The sequence below is a fragment of the Rhodotorula toruloides genome (assembly GCF_000320785.1).
Source record: "Rhodotorula toruloides NP11 unplaced genomic scaffold Scaffold6, whole genome shotgun sequence".
Lineage (NCBI taxonomy): Eukaryota > Fungi > Basidiomycota > Microbotryomycetes > Sporidiobolales > Sporidiobolaceae > Rhodotorula > Rhodotorula toruloides.
In genome coordinates this window covers 378,908-399,572 of record NW_015622966.1, presented here as the reverse complement: position 1 = coordinate 399,572, position 20,665 = coordinate 378,908, and the positions used below count along the sequence as shown (strand labels likewise).

General features: G+C 63.4%; 8 protein-coding genes across 8 annotated transcripts; 2 read left to right on the top strand and 6 right to left on the bottom strand.

Moving 5' to 3' along the window:
• Positions 1-1,294: 1,294 nt before the first annotated feature.
• RHTO_07243 (priA protein precursor) lies at positions 1,295-2,473 on the top strand (the record flags this gene model as incomplete). Its single annotated transcript, XM_016420901.1, has 4 exons — positions 1,295-1,550; positions 1,609-2,095; positions 2,166-2,233; positions 2,295-2,473. 4 exons carry the CDS (start codon positions 1,295-1,297, stop codon positions 2,471-2,473), a joined length of 990 nt encoding a protein of 329 aa, XP_016274628.1.
• Positions 2,474-2,835: 362 nt separating this feature from the next.
• On the bottom strand, positions 2,836-6,723 carry RHTO_07242 (GYF domain containing protein; the record flags this gene model as incomplete). Its single annotated transcript, XM_016420900.1, has 4 exons — positions 2,836-3,143; positions 3,206-5,618; positions 5,684-6,085; positions 6,196-6,723. 4 exons carry the CDS (start codon positions 6,721-6,723, stop codon positions 2,836-2,838), a joined length of 3,651 nt encoding a protein of 1,216 aa, XP_016274627.1.
• Positions 6,724-7,118: 395 nt separating this feature from the next.
• On the bottom strand, positions 7,119-9,920 carry RHTO_07241 (U3 small nucleolar RNA-associated protein 5; the record flags this gene model as incomplete). The annotated part of the gene is made up of 4 exons (XM_016420899.1): positions 7,119-7,265; positions 7,333-8,358; positions 8,416-8,514; positions 8,577-9,920. 4 exons carry the CDS (start codon positions 9,918-9,920, stop codon positions 7,119-7,121), a joined length of 2,616 nt encoding a protein of 871 aa, XP_016274626.1.
• A 205-nt stretch (positions 9,921-10,125) lies between these two features.
• RHTO_07240 (histone deacetylase 1/2) lies at positions 10,126-12,827 on the bottom strand (the record flags this gene model as incomplete). Its single annotated transcript, XM_016420898.1, has 12 exons — positions 10,126-10,652; positions 10,729-10,803; positions 10,881-11,054; positions 11,134-11,274; positions 11,343-11,451; positions 11,517-11,782; positions 11,861-11,968; positions 12,031-12,105; positions 12,166-12,319; positions 12,378-12,472; positions 12,574-12,588; positions 12,761-12,827. 12 exons carry the CDS (start codon positions 12,825-12,827, stop codon positions 10,126-10,128), a joined length of 1,806 nt encoding a protein of 601 aa, XP_016274625.1.
• Positions 12,828-13,397: 570 nt separating this feature from the next.
• Positions 13,398-14,394, bottom strand: RHTO_07239 (uncharacterized protein; the record flags this gene model as incomplete). Its single annotated transcript, XM_016420897.1, has 4 exons — positions 13,398-13,465; positions 13,525-13,645; positions 13,707-13,861; positions 13,929-14,394. The coding sequence occupies 4 exons, from the start codon at positions 14,392-14,394 to the stop codon at positions 13,398-13,400; spliced, it is 810 nt and encodes a 269-aa protein (XP_016274624.1).
• Positions 14,395-14,923: 529 nt separating this feature from the next.
• On the top strand, positions 14,924-15,746 carry RHTO_07238 (phosphotyrosine protein phosphatase; the record flags this gene model as incomplete). Its single annotated transcript, XM_016420896.1, has 5 exons — positions 14,924-14,952; positions 15,122-15,314; positions 15,373-15,469; positions 15,530-15,579; positions 15,639-15,746. The coding sequence occupies 5 exons, from the start codon at positions 14,924-14,926 to the stop codon at positions 15,744-15,746; spliced, it is 477 nt and encodes a 158-aa protein (XP_016274623.1).
• Positions 15,747-15,868: 122 nt separating this feature from the next.
• RHTO_07237 (uncharacterized protein) lies at positions 15,869-18,304 on the bottom strand (the record flags this gene model as incomplete). The annotated part of the gene is made up of 3 exons (XM_016420895.1): positions 15,869-16,659; positions 16,763-17,780; positions 17,837-18,304. The coding sequence occupies 3 exons, from the start codon at positions 18,302-18,304 to the stop codon at positions 15,869-15,871; spliced, it is 2,277 nt and encodes a 758-aa protein (XP_016274622.1).
• A 346-nt stretch (positions 18,305-18,650) lies between these two features.
• Positions 18,651-19,666, bottom strand: RHTO_07236 (phenazine biosynthesis PhzC/PhzF family protein; the record flags this gene model as incomplete). Its single annotated transcript, XM_016420894.1, has 3 exons — positions 18,651-18,872; positions 18,931-19,047; positions 19,112-19,666. The coding sequence occupies 3 exons, from the start codon at positions 19,664-19,666 to the stop codon at positions 18,651-18,653; spliced, it is 894 nt and encodes a 297-aa protein (XP_016274621.1).
• Positions 19,667-20,665: the final 999 nt, after the last annotated feature.

Here is a 20,665-nt window from a genome sequence, read left to right as displayed (position 1 = left end):
GCTGTAACAGCTGGACAGCCCTGTCCGCGTTACGATACAGTCTGTCCGGGCTGTCCGGCAGGAGCAGCAGTATGACTTGCTGCTGGTGGCGAGAGTGAAGGTCGGGCGCATGAGCTGCGAAACTTGCAGGGCAAACGAGAGCGCAAGGAAGAGAAAGTGTCGAAGAAAGGTCTCTCCGTCCGAGAGGCGCGCTGATCCCGGACCCTAGGCCCACCTCAAAGGTTTCTCCATTCGCTGAGACGTCTCCAAGCCCTCGATACACCAAGTTGAAGAAGCGTAGCGAGGAGGGCGAGTGAGGACGAGAAGCGAGTCGAGCGCAGGCGGCGCCCATGCGCTCGAAGGCAGCCGTCGAGCACCATCGTCAGTACAAGCCCAGCACTCCTCGGCCCGTCCTCGTTGAGCAGCGGTGATGAGCAGAAGGGCGACCCGTCGTCGTCGGACTTCTTGCCGTCACCATCTCGAGCGAAGGCTGCACACCCGCTGGACAGGCTGGCAAGGGCTGCCGTGACGCGTCTGCTATTGATTCGACTCGTCTACAGCCACCGCCCGACCGTTGCGAGGCCGCACAACGCTCGCTCGCCTCCTCCAGCCACCTCGAACAACGACGCGTCCTCTATCTCCCGCCTACTCGCACCAGCAGCGTTGCGACTACGTCCAGAGCATTCAGAGCGACGTCTTCAGCGGCACGGGCCGCGCCATTTGCCTGTTCGAGCGGCGAGGGCAGCCCGCTCGCCTCCCGTACCCGCCTCTCTCTCAATGGCGCCGACCTGCCTTCTTCTCGCTAGAGGCGGGATTCTGCGTCTATCAAGTCGACCAGCCCATGACCTCTGCTCGCCTTCTCGACACGCACGCCGCCAGCCCGCCTTCCTCCCGTGTTCTGCCGCTGCTCCAGGTTCACAGCGCTCCGCCTGCCGAAATAGCTCTGCTGCTCTGTGGATCAGATCGCCTTCGGTTTGCCCGCCTCGCTGGCTTGGCGGTTCCGAACAGCGCCTTTTTGGGGTCAAGCTCGCTTGCCTCTCCGGGACGCGAAGCCGAGCAGCCTCTCCAACCTTGTGTCTCAACGTCCCGCGACCCCATCTTTTGCGCTTTTGCTCCCCCTTGCGCTCGTCCTCCTCAGCCCGTCGTCCTTGCTGTGCTCGTCGCCTGCGGAACCGACTCCTCTCGACGTTCTCTTGCCTGCCGCGACCCAGCCAGTCTCCGCTTTCCGCCCTCCAAACCCGTTCCACACGGCTGGTCCTCCTAACTCCGATCCTCTCTTCCTCGACTTCCCGCCGGTCGCACGACTCGCACCATCATGCTCGCACGCCTACACCTCCTCGCCCTCCTCTCGGCCCTCGCCTTCCTCTCGACGACCGCCTCAGCCGCCGCCCTCCTCGAGCAACCTTCGAACTCGACTTCGCCTGCCTTCCAGCTCAACCTCGCTCGCCGCTTCTCGTCGACGGTCGCACAGCTCAAGAGTCGCCGTGGAGGATCGGACAAGCGGAGCAAGGTCGGACTTGAGGGACCGAGGAAGCGCACCGTTTCCGACGAGTTGATCGCGCTGATCAAGGGTTCGTCCGCGCTCTCTCTGTTCCATCGCACGAGCTGACCTCCGTCGTGTCGATACAGCTGCAGGCGCACCCTTCATGGCCGGCGCCTCCGCCCACGCCGCCGCCGGCGCCCGCCCTTCCTCGACCTGGGCGGCCGAAGGTCAAGGCCAAAGCTACGGTCCCTCGCAATGGGCAACCGCGACCGCCGCCGCTCAGCCATGGAGCAGCATGGGACCGTCGCAACTCGCTCACGCCGCTTCAGCCGGACAATACGGACCTTCGCAAACCTGGAACGCGCCCGCCGCGACGACCACCTGTGCACCCGAGTCGGCCTCGTCGCACCATGCTCAGCCGTCTGCGACGTGGGCTGCTGCTCCGACGGGCGCTTCGCAGGCTGCTGCTGCTGCCGGGACGGGAAACGCCGCGCCCCAGCCTTCGGCACTTTGGGACGGTACCGGCAAGGCTGCAAAGATGATGGAATACGTCAAGCGCAGGATCGAGCAGGAGCCGTGGGAGATCCTTGACTCGAGGCTCCTCTGCCCGTTCGGCGAGACGGCTTGCCCCATGTACGCCTTGCGCCGAGCTCCTTCCTCTCCCCCTCGTACCGAAATTGACTTCGCACCTCGTTTTCCACAGCTTCCCTCGCGGCGGTACCTGGGAGTGCGTTGACACCAAGACTGAGCTGCAGAGCTGCGGCGGATGCAGTACGTTCTTCCGTCTCCTCCTCGAGCTCGCCCCATAACTAACGCCTCGTCCCCCCCACAGCCTCGAAGGGCCAAGGCGAAGACTGCACGCTTATCAAAGGCGCGCAGGGTGTGACCTGCGAGTCGGGTCGCTGCACCGTCTACACTTGCGCGAGCGGCTACGAGCTCGACACGGCGTTCAAGCGTCCGGGCGGCGGCAGCGGACGCTGCAAGAAGGCCAAGAAATCCAAGCGGGCATGAAGAAGTGACAATGAAGAAGTTGGCTCGCGTACAGACATTTGTATCGGCTTCCTTTTCGACTCGCCAAACTACACCCCTTCCTTCGCGTTTCTCCCACTTCACGTCATTTTTGAGACGACCTGTATCCGTACATAGAACACCCAACCTAGTCTGCCACGTTTCCTCGTCGTGCCCACCTCTTTGGACTTGGCGTATCCTCCCTTCGCCGCTCGGACTGGCCGGGCGGCAGACTCTCTGGACTCGACTGATCAATGGACATTCAGCCTGTCACTCGTGATGCCTCGAGCATCTCTCGACGTATGAGGGGAAAGCGCAAGATGGAGAGGATGGATCGGCGTGCTAGGGTTGCAAGAGAGGCTACGTTACTTGCCGCCCTTCTTCTTCTTCGCCGAGACCTTGACGTTCCACTCCTGCTGCGGTTGTGCGGGCGCGGATGCAAGAACGGCAGCCATGCTCGGGGGCTTGCCCGCAGCGGTCCGGACGGCGCCCTTGGCAAAGATGGACGGGTAGCGGACGGCGACGTCATTCTTGCGGCGGGTCGTGAAGTCGTTGGCGAAGCGGCGGCCGTCGAGAGTTGACGAGTTGGCGTAGACAGAGTCGGAGATGATCTCGAGGACGTCGGCAGAGGCTTCGAGCGGGAACGAGAGCAGCATTTGAACGAACTCCTCGACTGGGCGAAGGAAGTACCGGTCAGCTCGAGACCATCAGCAGAGACGAAGTGTTAGGACGCACGAGGAACATTCAAGCCCTTGAGCGCCTGCTTGGTCCACGAGAGGAATTCGGGCGAAGGAGGAGGCGGGTTCTCCATGTCGTACACAGCCGGCGAAGGAGTTGCGACGTTGATGCTCCGCGGAGCGACGATCTTGACCGACGCAGAGGCAGCCGGAGCAGCGGGGCGGACAGCAGCAGGCGCAGGCGCGGGGGGCTTGACGGGAAGACCGGTGCTGCCAGGCGTGCGGGCGGACGTCGCCGAGGTTGAGCTTCCAGGAAGGCCGGGGACGACGGGCTTGGCGGCAGGTGCGGCGGGACGAGCGACGGTCGGCTTAGCGGCGACAGTGATCCAGGGCGAGTTGCTCACGGGAGCAGCCTGAGCGACGCTGCCAGCGTAGCCGCGACCGACTACACCGGCGACGGCTTGTTGCTGCTGCTGTGCCGCGAGCTTGGCCTTCTTCTGGCGCTCCTCCTCCTCCTGGATCTCCTTGAGCGTCTTCTGGCCCTTCGCGACGGTGGGAACGGGAGCAGCGACCGGCTTGCTCCAGGGCGCGGCAGCCGAGGCGTTCGCGTTGGCGGCAGACGAAGATGCGGTAGGCTTCGGGGCGGGGACCTGAGCAGGACCGGCAGCCCACGAAGCGGAGGGCGGGAGCGACTCGGCGGCGGCCTGAGCCTCGAGAGCGGCGGCGCGCTGGGCAGCTTGAATGTTGGCCTGCGCAGCCTGGATGCGGGCGGCCTCCTTGCGCTTCGCGGCCTCGCGCGCCTCGGCCTCCTGGATCTCGCGGAGCGAAGGAGACGGGTTGGCCGGGACGGCAGCAACGACGTCCTCCTTGGCCCACGGCGCGGCTGCGGCGGCCTTCGACGAAGCTGACGGAGCGGGAGAAGGCGAAGACTCGGCCTCGGGAACGGCGGGAGCGTCGACCTGCTGAGGGGCGGCGATAGGCGATGACGCCTTGGCAGCAGCCTTGCTCTTCCTCGCCTCGGTCTTGTTCTGCTGCGGCGCCGGAACCTCAACGACGACGGCAACGGCAGCAGGTGCGGCGGCAGTCTCGGACTCGGCGACGATGACCGTCTCTTTCACCTCAACGACAGGCGCCTGAGGCTGCTGCTGCTGCTGCACATCACCCCATGGCGAGAGCTGTGCGGCCGACGACTGAGCGGCGGACGGCTGGGCGGAGGGGGTACCGATAGGCTCGGGGACCGACGGCGCAGCGGCGGGACTTTGGGCGAACTGGGCGAAGGGCGAGCCGATTGCGGCAGTCGGAGCACTGGCTCCAGTGAGAGATGCCCAGGGGTGCTGAGCCTGCTGCGCCTGCTGCTGAGGAAGCTGCTGACCGATCCAGGCGGTGGGGGAAGCGGCCGCAAGATGGGAAGGGTCGAAGAAGGGCGAGGCGGGGAGAGGCGAAGGACGACCAAAAGCGTCGAGAGGATGACCGTGCTGGCCGAACGGCTGCTGTTGGCCGGGAAGGCCGTGCTGCTGGAGAGCGAGCTGGCGGAGGATGTCCATGGGCGACTGCAAAGGCGCGTGCGCGTTCGGCGTCTGCGGCTGTTGCTGCTGCTGTTGCTGCTGCTGAGCGACGCCGTTCCACGATGAGCCGGGCGCCGAGGGGAGGGGAGCGCCCCACGGGTCGACAGCGGCTTGAGGAGCAGGCGACTGGCTGAACGACTGCTGGAGAGTCTGCGCCTGCGGGGCGGGGCTGGCGGAAGCGCTCCCAAACGGCTCGTAGAAGGGCGAGTTGGCTGAAGCTGCGGCGGCACCGAACCGACCCTGGCTGACGGCGGACGTGAGCTGCTCGAGCGGCGTCTGCGCCCTGCCTACCGGCGTCGAACCCCATGCCGAGCCGGGACGCGGCGTGCCAGGAGCGCTCGAGAAGGCAGATGCCGTGCCAATTGCCCTCGGAGAAGGCGCGAGGAACGGCTTCTCGCTGTCGCCCGTGCGGCGAACGAGGTTCTCGAGCGACTCGAAGTCTGCGTCGGTCGTGCGCTTGACGCGAAGGTCGGGCGTGAAGAACTGCTGGCGGTACCAGTCGTGCATCATCGTCGCGGAGAACGGACCCTGGACCTGGCCGGACGGGTCGCGGTACTGCCACATGACGTCCGCAGGCGGGAGACTGCCGAGGCCGGGAGGCGGAGCGACGCGAGAAGGCGTGCCGGTACCGTCCGACGGCTTGCGGAGGAGCGGCTCGTCGACAGGGTCCGAATCGAGAGCGAGGGAGCCGAGGACGGAGGCGGTCACGTCCGGCTCGTTCGCCTCGTTGAGACTGGTCCCGTTCAAGGCGGAAGAGCCTTGCTGACGCTTCTCGACGTCTCCGGGCCGAGTCGAGTCCTCCCACGACTCGGCGACAGGCTCAGCGGCGCCAGTCGAGAGAGACGGCTGCCTCGACTCGTCCTCAGCGAGCGGGAAGCGGCGCGAGCCGAAAGCCGAGGAGCGCTGCTGCAGGAATTGGTGCGTGTCAACCGCGAGCAACCTCGAGAAGCGCAAGAGCAACGACGCCGCACCTTCTCAGCCTCCTCAGCCTCCTGTGCGTTCCGCCTCCACCTCCCGCCTTGCCAAACGCCCTCCTTCGTGGCGCTCCCGCTGCTCTCCTCGCGCTTGCGAGTAGGCGTACTGGCAGCAATTCCGCCAAGGACGCCGCCCATGATGCCCATCGTCGCGCCGGACGAGCGTTCCCTCGTGCGGCGCTCACGTCCAGCACTACCGAGCACACCCTCCTTCTCGATACTCGGCGAGCGGATGGAAGGCGAGCCGAGAGCACGGTCGCGGTCGCGAGGGAGCGTGCCGAGGGTGGAGAGGTCGAGGGTCGAGGAGGAACCGTTCGCACCGCCTGTCGAGAGGGAAGAGTCGTTGCGGTTCATGCGCGACGGGCGGTTGTTGGCGGGGTGGATCGAGGTCGCAAAGAGCTGTAGAGATTATAGGTGTCAATAGCACCGCTCGGAGCTCAGGAAGGACGGCAGAGGAGGATAGGCCACTCCTGCCATCCAGCTGGAGGAGGAAGTGAGCCGCCACGCACCTCCTTCTCGCCCTCGCGATACTCCTGCAACAGCCACGGTTTATGCGCTCCGCCAGAAGACCCGGTGAGCTCCCGCGTCGCAGTCTCGTGGGCGGCGAGTTCGAGCGGGCGCTTCTTTGCCTTCTCCTCGTCGTACAGGCTGAGCAGGAACTCGCGCGTGTACACAAACGGCTTGCCCTTCCCCGACGCTCCGCTGGCCTCGCCGAGTGAGCCGCCGTTCGCTGCGGCAGAGAGAGAGGGCGAGAGGATGCTGGAGAAGGAGCGGGCAGATCCTGCGTCTCCTCCGCTCGTGCCGTTTGGCGAAAGGGCGTTCTCTCGTTCGTGTGAGGGCGAGAACGAACCCAGCGAGGGCGCAGCGGGCGGATCGACGGGAGCAGGCCCGCTCGAGTGGGAGGAAGTGCCGTTAGCAGTCGGGCTCGAGGCGGCGGCATCCTTGAACGAGCTCGAGCTGTTGGTGCGACGAGATGGCCTGGTCGGGGCCGCGAAAGAGAAGGCCGAGCCGGGCCCGCCAAACTGAGTTGTCGACATCGTGAAGAGGGGAGGTTGGAGGTGAAGCTTTTGCGGGCGAACGCGGCGGCGGGGAGCTGCGCGCTGCCGCAGACCAAGGCAATCAGTGTGGCTCTACACGATGAGCTGAACGAGAAAGTGCGCACGAGAGCAGGCGGGCGTGTGTGAGGAAGCGAAGATCGAGCTCGAGGCGAAGGGGGACGGCGGGCGAGACAAGGGATTTTCGCAACAGCCTCCTTTCGTGTGGCGACGGCGCTGTCATGCTTGCTCTCATTGTGACGATACAGACAAGAGTAGCCGGACAAATCCCGCGGCGAGAGGCGAGGAAGCGGATCAAGGGGAATCTCGCGCTCGTATTCCAACGGCAGGAGGGTAGCGTCCCCGTCTATGCAGGTTGCAATAGGTGACACACGTCGTTACTCCTCGAACTCCTCGTCCTCGCCCGCCTCGGGGTCGTCGCTCAGGTCTTCGTCACCCTCCTCTCCCTCGAGCGACTCGGCATCCTCGTCAAAGTCCTCGTCGTCTTCCGCCTCAAGGTCGAGCAGCGACTCGACACCGTTGCGCTGTGAAGAATCAAAACACCGTGTCAGTCATGCCAATGCGGCAAGTGCGAAGGAAAGCGGAACGCACCTTGCTCCTCAACCTCCGGCTGTCGGCGCCGTCCTCCTCGTCCTCCAGGTCGCTGTCGACATCGTCGTCATCCTCGTCAAACTCGCCCGACTCGCCCTCGTCGTCCTCGTCCTCGTCCGTCTCGTCGCCCTCCTCATCGCCCGCCGCTCCAAGCACGACATCCTCAATATCGCTGTCGCCCTCCTCGCCTCCCTCCTCGTCCGTACTCTCGCCCTCGACATACCGCCTGCCCTGCCGAGGCTTGGCCGAAGCAGCCGCCAGCTGACGCTGCGACGCCGCGCGAGCCCGGTCCTGCCGGAGGTCGATCTGGCTCATGACGAGCTCGAGCCTGCCATGGAGGGACAAGAGCGTCGGCTGAAGCGCTAGGCGCTGCGTCAGAGAGGCATGGAGGGCCGCGAGTCGGTTGACGAGCGAGGGGATCGTGACGAGGAATCCGACGTGCACGACGAGAGTCTCCTTGAGCCATGCAACGAGTGCGCGGGCGCGCTTGACGGACGCCATCCCCTCGCGACCCTTCTTCTGCTTGCCGAGACGCTCGACGATCGCTTCAAGGAGCGAGAGAACCAGCCCGCCGGACGGGAGGCGCTTGATGGTCGACCGGACGAGGTTGACGTTCGAGTGGGCGAGGCACGACTCAAGCAGAGGCCCGTCTTGCGAGTGAAGAGCCTGGACGAGCGTGGTCGTGAGAGTAGTAGCGGGGACGGCTGGGCCCGCGCTGTCCTCGTCCTCGTCCTCGAGCTCCTCCTCGTCGAAGTCCTCGTCGTCCGACTCGGAAGCGGCCTCGACATCGTCGTCTGCACCTTCCTGCGCCGCGCGCCGTTTCCGCGCAGCAACCTTGCGCTCCTTCTTCTGCGAGACGTTGAGCGCCTTGAGCCGGTCGGCCAAAGTCGGCTCAGCCATGTCGACGTCGAGCTCGCCCGAGTTGCCGATCACCTCCTCATCGTCCGAGCCGGCGGCGGCGTCCGGAGCTGAGGTGGCAGCTGCGACGGACGCAGAGGCTTGATCCGAGTAGCGAGTCGGTTGAGGCTGCGAAAGCGACGGAGTGAGCGAGGGACACGAGCGAGAGGGGAGGGGTCGACTCACCGCCCCAGCAGAATCTGCGACACCGTTACCGACCAGCAGACCGGAAGCGCTCCGTGCGAGCTCGACCTTCTTGAGCCACGCGCCCTCCTCCTTGACAGCCTGCAAGTCGAGCGATTCGTCAGTAGCGCTCCGACGACTTGTCAGCGACAAATACAACGTACCACCGACTCGAAAACGGGCTTGACACCGCCGCGACACAGCAACGCCCTTCCCTCCTCGCCTTCCCTGAACGCAACCTCCACGACATTGGCCTCGTTCTTGCCGCCTGCCGCAGGCGCAGTGATCTCGCACGAGACGTCGAGCGCAACGACGCCAAGACCGTGCTTCTTGCCCTTCTTCGAGGGTGTCGAGGACTCGGCGTGCGAGGTGAAGGAGAGAGGGAGGGAGGTGAGCGAGACATTGCCGGTTGCGGAGTCGATGGCGGCGAGAGTCTGAGTGGAAGTGGACGGAAGGAGAGAGGAGACGGATGCAGAGGCGACACCGCTGTCGAGAGCGAGGCGGGCGAGGAGGAGGCCGATGTGAGGGTTGGGAGAAGGAGAAGTAGTCGCGATCTGCCAGACTTGGACGAAGCGGTCGGTCGGCGAATACGAGAGGAACGTGAGCTTGTCGGCGGGTGCGTCGGAGCCAAAGTCGGTAGGGGAGGCGGGAGTCGAAGAGAGACCGGTCCATCGAACCGAGCACGGCTCGACATGACCCGTGCAACGACCCAGCTCCGTCGCCTTCAGATCCCGAACCTTGCCCTCCTTCCGCGACGCCGCACCGAGCTGGAGCGAGTACACCCGCAACGAGAGGTGCGAGAGGACGAGGTGAACTGTCCGCTTCGATCCCTCTGTCGACGGCTCGTACCGCACAACGAGGTCGTCCCACCGAGGCTCCTCCGTCAAGCCGCTGACCTTTCCAACGACGTTCCCGCTTTCGAGGTCCCACACGCGAACAGAGCCGTCCTGGTGTGCCGACCAAAGCTGTCCGTCTTCCTGAACCGACGAAGAAACGGGAGTTGCGAGGGCGGTGATGGGCGAGGTGCTTGTCGGGTGGGAGATGATGCGAGATGCGGTGCCGCTGGGGTGCCAGAGAAGGATAGACCCGCTCTCGAGGCCGAGGGCGAGATTAAGTTGAGGAGGTTGCGGCTTGAGGGAAGCGAGAGAGGGTTTCGCAGGCGAGTCGACCGCTCCTCCACCGTCGCTCTTCCTCCGCTTCTTTCCGCGCTTGCCCTCGCCCTGCTGATCCGCCTCGCCCGCGCTCGCAGACGGCACCCAGCACCACTCGATGCTCTTGACGCGAGGCTCATCCCCCTCGTCCTGGCCCGCCGCGTTCGAAGCCCAGCGCGAGACGCACCTTCCGGTCGCAGTCTCGAACACTCGAAGCGTATGGGCGTCTGGCGCGGCCGACAGGTGCGCGTAGTGGGTTGCTGATGGCGAGAAGGCGGTGAGAGTTGTCGCGACCGCCTCGACCGAGACGGCGAGCGCTGTGGTCCGTGGCGCAATCTTTGGAGCCTTCTTGCCCATCTCTAGCAGCTGGCACAAACAGAGAACAGCGCTGGCTGGCGGCGAGAGCGAGCAGAGCAAGTCCGCCCTTCCGCGACTTGGCTTCGGCGACGACCCAAGCTCGAACTCGCAACCACGCCAGGGGGGCTAGTGTGAGCCTGTATAGACGTGTAAGGGTGTATTGAAGCGAGTTGACAACATTGCAAGCGAGCCGCGCCATCGACGACTAGGCACTCCCGCTCGCCTCCTGCATCTCGACGTCCTCTGCCCGCGCATCGTCCTCACCTGGCCCTGCCGTTGTCGTCATTCGCGCCGCACTCGTTCCCTGCACAGGCATCTCGACCGTCCCGCCGATAGCGTCGCCGTTCGCCTCGGCGATCGCGCCAGCCTTCTCCTCTGCCTCCGGAGCAGTTTCGGCGAGAGCTGCCTCCGTCGCGTTCGAAGAGGATTCACCTGCGGGCTTGAGAGGCGCGAGAGGCTCTTCGGCACCGCAAGTAATGTTGGCGGGCAGAGGGGCTTGTGTCGTGGTGACGGGAGCGTCGGTAGGCGCAGCGGCAGAGGCGGAAGTCGTTTCGAGCGGGATGGCGGGAGCGGCGGATGCTGCGTCGGCAGGCGCGGCGGGTGCGGGCGACTTAGACCTGGCTTTTGGCGATTCACGACGGTGAGACTGGCGGTCTCGTCGGCCACCCTCACCCTCATCTTCCGAGTCGGAGAACTCGTCGTCGCGCTGGATGCGGCGGTCGACCTCGGCCTCTGTAGGAAGTGCACAGATTGTGTCAGTATGCTTGTGAGTGTTTGCAAGGCAGAGAGCTGTAGAGCAGAAACGCACGGTGCCTTCGGACGTTCGGATCCCGCTCGTCCTCCTCAAGATCGTCGTCCTCGTCCATCGCCGTCCGCGGAATGGCTGTGCATGGTACGGACACATCAAGCCTCGTCAGCATATCCTTGTCTGCTTCGAGCCGAACCTGCGACCAAACGCACGCTGACTCTGCACACTCGGCGCGCTGCCCCCGCCCGTCTGCCGCAAGTTCTCAAACACCTGCGCCTTGATCTTCTCGAGGTACTCGCTGGTGTTCATGTCCTCCGTGTTGGACTGCGGGACGTCGAGGCGGTAGGTTGGGCCGAAGTACTCGTAGTACTCGTTCATCGGGATGTCTGTCACAAGTGAGGCATCAGGATCAGCTCTCCCTTCCCCGAGAATGGTTGGAGCGGACTGGGGAGTCACGCGACGTACTGACGCCCAGCTCCATGCCCGCCGCGAGACCCGTCTCGAATGCCCACGTCCTCGCAACGTTGCGGATCGTGTAACCTCCGCCGCCGAGAACGAGCAGCGGAAGACCGAACGACTTGATGAACTGGACGCAATTGGCGTGACCTGCTCAGTGCGCGAAAACCAGCCATCAGCTCGAGCTCGGAAGCGAAGTGAAGGCGAGCGCGACTGACCGCGCATGGACAGGTTGAGGGTTCCGAGACGGTCGCCTGACAGGGAGTCACCGCCGCATTGCAACACGACCGCGGATGGTCGGTACCACTCCATGATTTGGGAGATGACCTGTGCGAGCGAGACTGGATCAGCGCGACGGCGCGCGAAGACGATCGGGAGGAAAGCAGGCGCACCGGCTCAAACACGCTCCGGTAGTTCTCGTCCGTGATGCCATCCCGCAGCGGCACGTTCACCGAGTAGTTCCTCCCCTTGCCGTACCCAATGTCCTTGAGGTCGCCCGTACCCGGGAAGAACTCGCCGTACTTGTGGAACGAGGCGGTCATGACGCGATCGGTAGTGTAGAACGCCTCTTCGACTCCGTCGCCGTGGTGAACGTCGATGTCAACGTAGAGGACGCGAGGGTGGTAGCGGAGGAGCTCGAGAATGCCGAGAACGATGTCTGCGGGCGAAATCACAAACGATCAGTCTTCGGTCCGCGAGTCGTTCCGAAGTACACAAACGCAGGCCTCGCACGCACCGTTGACGTAGCAGAAACCGCTTGCCTCCGCCTTCTTCGCGTGGTGCAACCCGCCTGCCCAGTTGATCGCGATGTCACACTTGTCGCGAGACAGCCGCGCCGCGCCCTCTGCGTCCGAGAAGAGAAGACCCGTCAGCGATCGTGCGGGAGAGTGAGAAGATCTCGCGCACCCATCGAACCGCCTGCCGAGATTGAGCAGTACTCGAACAGACCGTCAAAGACGGGACAGTCGTCGCCGAGGTTGACTGTCAGGCGAGCATTGCATCAGCACGAGCACAAGGAGTATAGAGCGACGCGCGACTTACAACGCCCCATCTCCCTCGCCAGACCCGCAACTTTCGGTCCACCGCTCCCTTCTGCCGCTGCCTCGACAAGATCAGGCGTGACCCGCGCGAGGAAGTCGACATACTCGTCCGTGTGGAACTGAGCCATCTCTTTCCGCGTCGCAGGCTTGGCGCGCTGCAGGAGGAAGGACGTGAGCGAATGGGCAGTGCCCTCCAGGACGAGGTGGACGCACGAAGATCTCCATCTTTTTGTACAAGCCGTAGTTCATGACGAGCGAGTGCGTCATGCGCACACGGTGCGGCTTCATCGGGTGACTCGGGCCATAGTCTGCGTTGGTGAAGCAGGAAAGAGGGAGACGAAGCGGGGACGGGTGAGGTGCGGACGCTGTCAGCCAACGGGACAGGCGGGCGGGTAGGCGGCCAGCTTACGGTAGTTTCCGATGTCTGTGTGAGCGACAGAGCAGTCAGTCACCTGGTCTCACACCTCTGAACCGCTTCTGCCATCCTCATCGCTCGCCGGGGAGAGCGGAGGTGAACTCGACGGCATCGGTCGGCGGGGCCTCCGTACGACACCAGGAGGCCGTAGCAACGTCACAAAGGCTGGGCGAGCACTCACCAGAGTCGAAGAAGTAGCAGGTTCGCTTCTTTGCCTCGCCTGCGATCGGGGTGAGGATGCCGCTCATGGCCGAATGTCCTGCGGGTGCGCGGGTCGTCCGGTGTGACCTTTAGCAGCGAGAAAAACTCGTAGCGTCCAGCAGGAGGACTTTGAGCGAGGTGAGCTGATGTCGAGGAGGACAACCGGCGCGCTCTCGCAGGTCTCCCTCCTTCGACTGACCTGAACATCGCTCTTTTGGGCTGTCAGAGTCGCGCTCGTCTTTACCGGGTGCTGCGTATGGCGTACGTACCGCAGGCGAGCGTCCTACGTGGTTCTCGCCGCGACTCTCCCGCCTCTCCCTTCTTTCGGCGGACTGCCTGTGTAGTCCGCGACAGGCAGCCCGCACGGCTGGCGGCTCAGTTGAACACTTAGACGAGAAGCTCGCGCCGCGTCTGATCGCTGCCGCCTCGACTTGTTGGCGTGTGCGCTCCAACTCCTCGTCCTCGTGCTTCGCTCTGTCTCGTTCGCGCTGCGTCTCCTTCAGATCTTCCTTGAGCTTCGCGCCATCAAGCAAGTCAGGGAGATGGGCGTGATGCGATCGTGAGATAAGAATACAACAAGCATGTCTAGAACAACAATCTTCTCCTCCTCGACTCCCTCACGCAAACATGTCGTCTACACATTCCGAGTTCCCTGCATCCGGGTGGTACCCAGCGACGCAAGCATCTGCGGGAGCATTCTCGTTAATGACATTCGAAGGGCAGACGCGAGGGAAAGCGACTCACGGACAATGCACTCGCCCCCTCGGCAGCTTGTTGCGAGGGCGTGCGGAATCGCAGCGCAGTTGCGGCCTCCGAAGTTGAGGCATCCGCCGCACTCAGTATCCTCGGTCGCGATGAAGACGCACTAGGTGAGGGGAAGGCTGTCAGTCCAGCACTTTGAGCGGAGGAGCGGATTCGCTGCTCACCTCGAAGCCACCGATTCCAGACGGGCAAGCCTGAGCACCGTCGGGGCAGCGTGCCATTGCAGACTCGCGGCGGGACGCTTTCCGCGCGTTCTCAATCGAGAGGAGCTTGGCGGAAGCCTTGACGCAGCGGTGGGTGGAGAGGTTGCAGACGAGGCCTGTTCAGGATAAGCATGGCTGCGTCAGGGCATATCTCGAGGGCATTCGGCAACACGAAGAACGCACCATCGTCGCAGGCTTCGCTCGCACCGCATGCCGCACCCTTTCCACCGCAGATCCCGGACGGCGAGCAGAACAAGCCGTGGTCGATGCCTGAGACCTCATCGTAGAAGTCGCCGCAGGTCTTGAACGAATGAGACTCGAAAGTGCAGGATGCGCCAAAGTTGGCCGCGTCCTCCTGGTCGTTCTCCGCCTCGTCCGCTTCCGCCAGCATCGAAGGCTCGACGATGCTGGACGTGGTTGGTGAAGCGGGGTCGACGACGGCAACGACGACAGAGGGGTTGGGTCGTGAGGGGAACATGGGTTGCGACGATCCTGACTGAGGGCGAGTCGAAGGAGGTGCGCGACGGAGAGCAGGCGAGTCGAAGAGGAGTTGTTCGGGAGCGGCCAAGGGGATCTGCGCGCTGGCGGCAACGAGTGCAGGGGCAAGGAAGCTGAGGAACAGCGAAGACGAGGGGATGAAAGCGCGCATGTTGGGTGAAGAAGCGGAGGAGGGAGTGAAGGTGAGGCTGCTGGGGTGACTGCGCTTGTCGGCGAAGCGTCCGAGAGTAGCGGTGAGAGAAGCAGAGCAGACAAGAGCGAGCCGCACGACGGCACGAAGCAGCGGAATGAGCGAGCGAGGACCGTTGTTCCGTGAGGAATGTCAAACAGGGCGCGCGCGAACGCGAAGTCCGGAGGTGATGTGAGGGGAATGTCGGACAGAACGACTCGCGTGGACCGGTGATGCCTGCACTCCGGTCCAGAGGTCCCTCCAGCGCGTACGCAGCCCGCCCGATAGCCTTGCAAGCTGGAAGTCGATGCCCGGTGTCGAGGAGAAGGACCGGCGCCAGCACGCTTGGGTCCAAAGGAGGACGCGCCCAGCTCGAGTCCATCAGGCCAGATGTGTCCCATCGCAGCATAGACAGCCTCTCGAGCGACATCGAAGCGAGTCGAGGACGAGGAAGTTGGCCGACCCGCCTGTCGCCTGTTCGGCTCCGCTGTCACCGCTCACTCTCGCTAGAATGCCTTCTGTGCTGTTTGTCTGCCTTGGGTGAGTCTCAAGCAGGGCCTCATACGCAGCGCGGACGCTGGCGCAGCGTGCAAGCTCGTGTTCGCGATTCCTTGATTCTCATCAGTCGAGGGCAAAGGGACGGGTCCATTGCGTTGGGGGGCTCTTGCGACCGCTCACGTGGATGGCTGACATTTCTTTGTATTCGCAGAAACATCTGCAGGTCCCCGCTGGCGGAGGCCGTCTTTGCCGACATGGTGAAGAAGCGCGGATTTGGCGACGACTTCACGGTGGACTCGGCAGGAACGGCAGGTTTCCATGTCGGAGAGGAGCCAGACGAGCGATCAGTGGAGGTCTGCCGAAGACACGGTGTACCCGTCAACTCGGTGTGCAGGCAATTCGAGGTGCGTCCCGCTGGCACGGTTCTGCTCTTCCGCTTTCTCAGGCGTTCGCCGCTCGCAGAAAGCCGACTTTACTCGCTTCGACTACATCATCGGCATGGACTCGATGAACATGAGCAACATCGAGAAGGCGAAGCCGGCAAACTCGACGGCGAAGAGTGCGCATCCTGTCTCCCTCCTGCGCCGCGCCCGTCGCTGACGTCTCGCTCCGCTCGCAGTCGCGCTCTTTGGCTCGTTTGGCGATGGGAAAGTCATCCAGGACCCTTATGTGCGTTGCTCTCGTGGATCGCTGTCCGCACGAACTCTTCAACTTTCGACTGTTTGCAGTACGGCGGCAAGGACGGCTTCGAGAAGACATACAAGCAATGCGTACGGTACTCGGAGGGTTTGCTGAAAGCGATGGGGTACGACGATGCGAGCGGTGGGAAACTGTAGACGTGTCAATACAGAAACGACGGATAGAGCGAGTGATAGACGGGTGGCGAGTACGAGAACGAATGACGGACGGAGGACGTCGAAGAACGGAGCGGGAACATATACGTATGAGGCGGTAGAGATCACATCAAATCGCCAAAGTCGAACGAGATGGCCCGCTCCTTCCCCTTGCCGCCCTTCTTCGACGAGGCCTCGCTGGCGATGTAGCGGTCGACGGTGTCGCGAGGTCTGCCGGTCGAGTACCGGTAGTCGACGGACTTGTCGACGGGCGAGCGGTATGCGTCGTCCTTGCGAGCGGACGAACGAGAGCGCTTCTCCGCCTTGCGAGACGACGACTGCTCGGCGTGCCTGTTCGCGGCGGAAGAGTGCGACGAGGGCTTGTAGTCGACCACCGAGTCGAAGGAGTGACGACGAGCCGACTTGGGCTTCTCCTCCCTCTTCTCGCCATCCTTCTTCTCCTTTCTCGAGCTCTTGCCCGTACCGCTGGAAACTTTCTCCTCCTTCTTCTTCAGCTTTTCTCCGCCGTCACGCTCGTCGAGCAACGACACCTTATCGCCGCTCTTCAGTCCCGTCTTGCGAAGGTCGTCCGCCTGACGCCTGTCGCCGAGCCCCTCCGCGAGACGAGCAGCCTGCGCCATCGTCAGTGTCTGCGAGCGCGGGAGGAAGCGCTGAGGCGATGGGTCGCGTGAGGAAGGGTAGGGCGGCTCGGGCGAGGGGATGGCGTGAGAGAGCGGGTGGTGGATGCGGACGGGGATGGGGCGGTGAGGGCGGCGGTCGTCGTCAGGGTACTTGATGCCGTGCGATGTCGTTGGAAGTTTGGACGACTCTCTGTAGCGCTCGTTGTGCGAGGCAGGCTGGGGTGGGCGAGAGGTGGGCGCAGTAGGGCGCACGGGCTTGCGCAACTTGTCATGGTCTGCAAAGACGACAGCTCAGTTCGACGCCCGATACCTATGGGACAAGAAGTCACGCAAGCAAAGACCTGGCCTTGTCAACCTCCGTTTCCGACCCGCTCGCACCAGTCATGAAAGCGAAGCTGACCGGGATGCGCGGCTCAAAGACATCTGCGGGACGCTCTTCATCTCGTGCACGGCGTTCGTCATGGCGGCGACCAGACGAGCGCTTCTCGTCCGGCGCTCCGTACGACTCCTTATGTTTACGCGACTCGCTCTTGCGCTCGTCGTGCTCAACGAGGAGGCCCTTGACAGCGTAGTAGGTCGTAGGATCGGTCTTGAGCGCCTTTTTCAGGCCGTCAAGTAGCGTGGAGAGCGAGGGCGCCGGTCGCTCGTTCGGACGAGGTGAATGGCGACGAGGTCCCTCTGGCCTCGAGGCGGGACGGCGAGGTTCTTCGTACTGGAAGAGCGGCGTGCGAGGGGTATGCGAGTACTGAGGAGGCTGTCGGTGAATCTTGAAGGAGCCGGGAGGAGCGGTACGAAGCGGAGGAGCCGAGACGACGGTCCTGCCACGAACGAAAGGAAGGTGCGTCGGACGAGCATCCGAGGTGTCGTCGTCCGAGTCGCTGAGTGGGCGGTAGACGCGAGTGTGGGAGGACACGTGCGGACGAGGAGGACGGACAGGCGAAGGCGACGGGAGACGCTTCCTGTTCTGCGAAGGCGGACGCCTCGCCGGCGAGGCGTCCCTCGAGCGCGATGGGTCCCTCGAACGAGGGCGAGACGGCTTGGGCTCGCCGACCGTGATCTTCACAGCTTGCGATACCGTCACTTCGGCGTCGGAAGGAAGCTCGGTGATGAAGGCTCCTCCAGGACGAGGAGGCGAGCGGACGGAAAAGTCGGTCGAGAAGAACGTCTGCGTGAGTGGCGAGACAGCCGAGTTGGGAATGGCGTTCGTGGTCGTCGGCGAGGTGAAGAACGTCTTCGTCTCGGGGAGGAAGGTCGTGATGCGGATATTGCGAGGGTCGGGCTTGTCCTCGTCCTTGTCGTCGCCGGCGACAGAACCAGAAGGGGTCGACGACTGGGTAATCGAGATTAGCTCGTTCTCGCCGCTCACGGTTGGGCGAGTGAGGACGAAGGCGGGGCGCTGGGAATTGAAGAGTCAGTCGGTTGCGGTGAGCGGTATGAAGCGAAACGGCGCACCTTTGGCTGGTCCTCCTTGTCCTCTTCCTTCGCAGCGGCGTCGTCGTCGGCCTTCTCGTGCTCCTGTGTGGACCCTCCAGCCTTCTTGCCCAGTGACAAGCCGAGCGAACCCGACTCCTCCAGCTGCGATCCCTTCTCCGCCTTCTCCTCCTCCTTCACGGGCGCCGAGTCCTCCACCTTGCTCGCGGCGTCCTCATCGTCCGACACAGGCAACCTGGAGCGAGACCAGCTGGGCGAAGCAGGCGTCGCGAGCGAGTCGGTCGTCGAAGGCGCCGTGTCGGCGGCGTCGACGTCCTTCGCAGGCTCATCGGCCGTATCAGAAGGCTCCTCCTCATTCTCATTCGTCCTGCTGCCCTCCTTCGAAGTCGCACGAGGCGTCGGCGCATCCTCGGACAAATCCACCTCCGTAGCAGGCCAAGACGTCGTCGACCCTTCGCTCGCAGGGGGCGAGTCAGCGTCGTGAGTCATCGTAGTGTCGTTCATGGGTGGTCAAGCGCAGAGAGAGTGAGAGAGAGGAGAGGAAGGAGAGGGAGAGAGGGGATGCTGCGGGGAGGACGGAGAGTCCGGCTTGAAGCGGGTCGTGCGTTGTGATACACGTGGCGCGAGGAGAGGAGGTGACGAAGCAGAAGGAGAGAAGACAAGGAGAAGAGGCGGAAGTTGAGCGGAATCAAGGCGGAGAAGAGGACAGCGAAAGAGGGAGGGAAGACGAGGAAAGCTGCCTCGATATGCGCCGCAAGGAGAGCGAATCCAGCGAAGGGGAGACAGCCAGTACAAACGAAAGAGGCGCTGAGACCCTTCGAGCGACCATGAAAGACTACACGAGCACCTCACCCTTCATGACGGTGCGCGCCGATCCAGCGAGCGCAACCAAACCCGCCTCCTTGTCCCACCGCACAGCGAGTACTCCTTGCCGCGGTCCACCTTGGAGCGACTTGAACGGCGTCGAGTCAGTCCAGCCGCCCTGAGTTGGCGGGAGTCGAGTCGAGGCGGGTTGCGAGAGCCAGTAGGGAACCATCGAGCAGTGTGCTGCGCCGCACTGTAGACGCGATGGGTCAGACATGAGATTGCATGAGCAGCGAGAGAAGAGGACCTACGACAAAGTCTTCGGGAGTCGAGATAAAGGGGTGGCAGACGCGGGAGAAGATGGCTTCGCCGACTGCTGAAGGCGTCAGTCGAGCTTGAGTGAAGGTGTACGAGCCGAGGCAGGATTGCTGCAGGACATCATCGCATCGGTACAGGCAATAGGGGTTTTAAGAGAGCTGGAGACGAACGCACCAAGGCGACATAGTTGATGTCCGCGTGTTCGAGGTCGAAGGCAGAGTCCAACACGACCATCCAACCAATCTTGATCTTGCGCATCTCGATGATTGCGTCGAAAAGAGCCGAGTGTGCGGCCTTGACCGCCGCCTTTGCCTCAGGCGGGACGGGCGCGTCCTCGAAGACGGACAAATCTTGCGGCAAGGCGATCTCGATGCTACCGTCGTCGAGCTTGTCTGCCGTCAAAGTGCAGGCCGCAGCTTGTAGGCGAACGCGGCGAGCAGTCGGATTCAGTTCGTTGAAGCAGAGTGCAGCGGCCGCTAGACTGGCGTGGCCGCACAGCGGGATCTCCTGAATGCCGGTGAACCACCGAATTGCGTACGTTGGCTCGTCGCCGCCCTCTTTGGCCGTCAAGAACGCCGTCATGGGTTGGTTGAACTCGCGAGCGACGGAGAGGAGGAACTCCGTGTCGTCCCGGCGAGGGTGGTCGGCGGGGACGAGGACGACGGCCGCAGGGTTGCCGGCGAAGGCGGTCGAGGTGAAGGCGTCAATGATGCGGAACTCGAGCGACATCTCGGCGGAGTGAGAGGGGGTCGGTTGAGGAGGAGTCTGCACGTTCGCGGCGTCAGCACGACGACAGCGGAAGTTCGAGGCTGTCTGGCTGACGAATCTAGTGCTCAACGACAATGACGAGATAAATATGAAGGGAAGCAAGAGGCAAAGCAGGAAGAGAGCGTCCGCGTGGATCGGGAGAGGAGTCATTGAGCGCGAGTCATGCGTGCGAGGTCGCGATGTGAGCTGGGCGAGTGAAGCAGCAGTCTGTCAGTCCTTCGAGCATTCCTAGCACCGTCCACGAGCGAGTCTGAGCGATCTGGCGTGCGTCGACCTGGCAGACCCTCGCTCTCGCACGCTCTCCCTCTTGCACCTCACTCGACGCTGGCCAACTCGCTCGAGACCGCGCCTGACTATGCTCATGAGACTCGAAACTCGCTGTGCATGACCGTGGACACCATCTCGCCGCTTCCCACGCCCATCCATCGACCTTGCTCCGCCCGCAAACTTTCCTTCACCTCCTCGCCTCGCAACTCGCTACAGTTGTCGACGGACCTTGTACGCCCGTTCATTCGTGAGTCTAGGTCCCCTTCGTCCGCACCGCACGCGGAAACCCCCGACTCTGTCTGAGGACGATATAAACATCTGTTTGCTCGAGGGCCGGGTCACAGGCGATCCAAAGGACGTCCTGCCGGCCTTTTGAAGAAGCAAAATATCCAACGCTTAAGCCGAAGACGCGAGAAATAGGATGGGAACAATCGTGTACAAGTTCGTGCAGCTTGCTGACCCGTTCTGCGATTCCACAGGTTCCCTTAGCTTCCGACATAGCCGCCTTCCTTGCTGTTGAGCTTCCACATCGTTCGACAAGCTAGACAACGTCTGCTTTGAGCGCCTCAGCGCCCGCGGGAGACTCCCCTCAGCGCGCCTCGCTGTCTCCCCCAACCTTTGCTTTCGTCGACTTCGACTCCCTCGCTCTCGCAGCACGCGCCTCCTTCAGCAGGATTAACCAAACAGATCAGA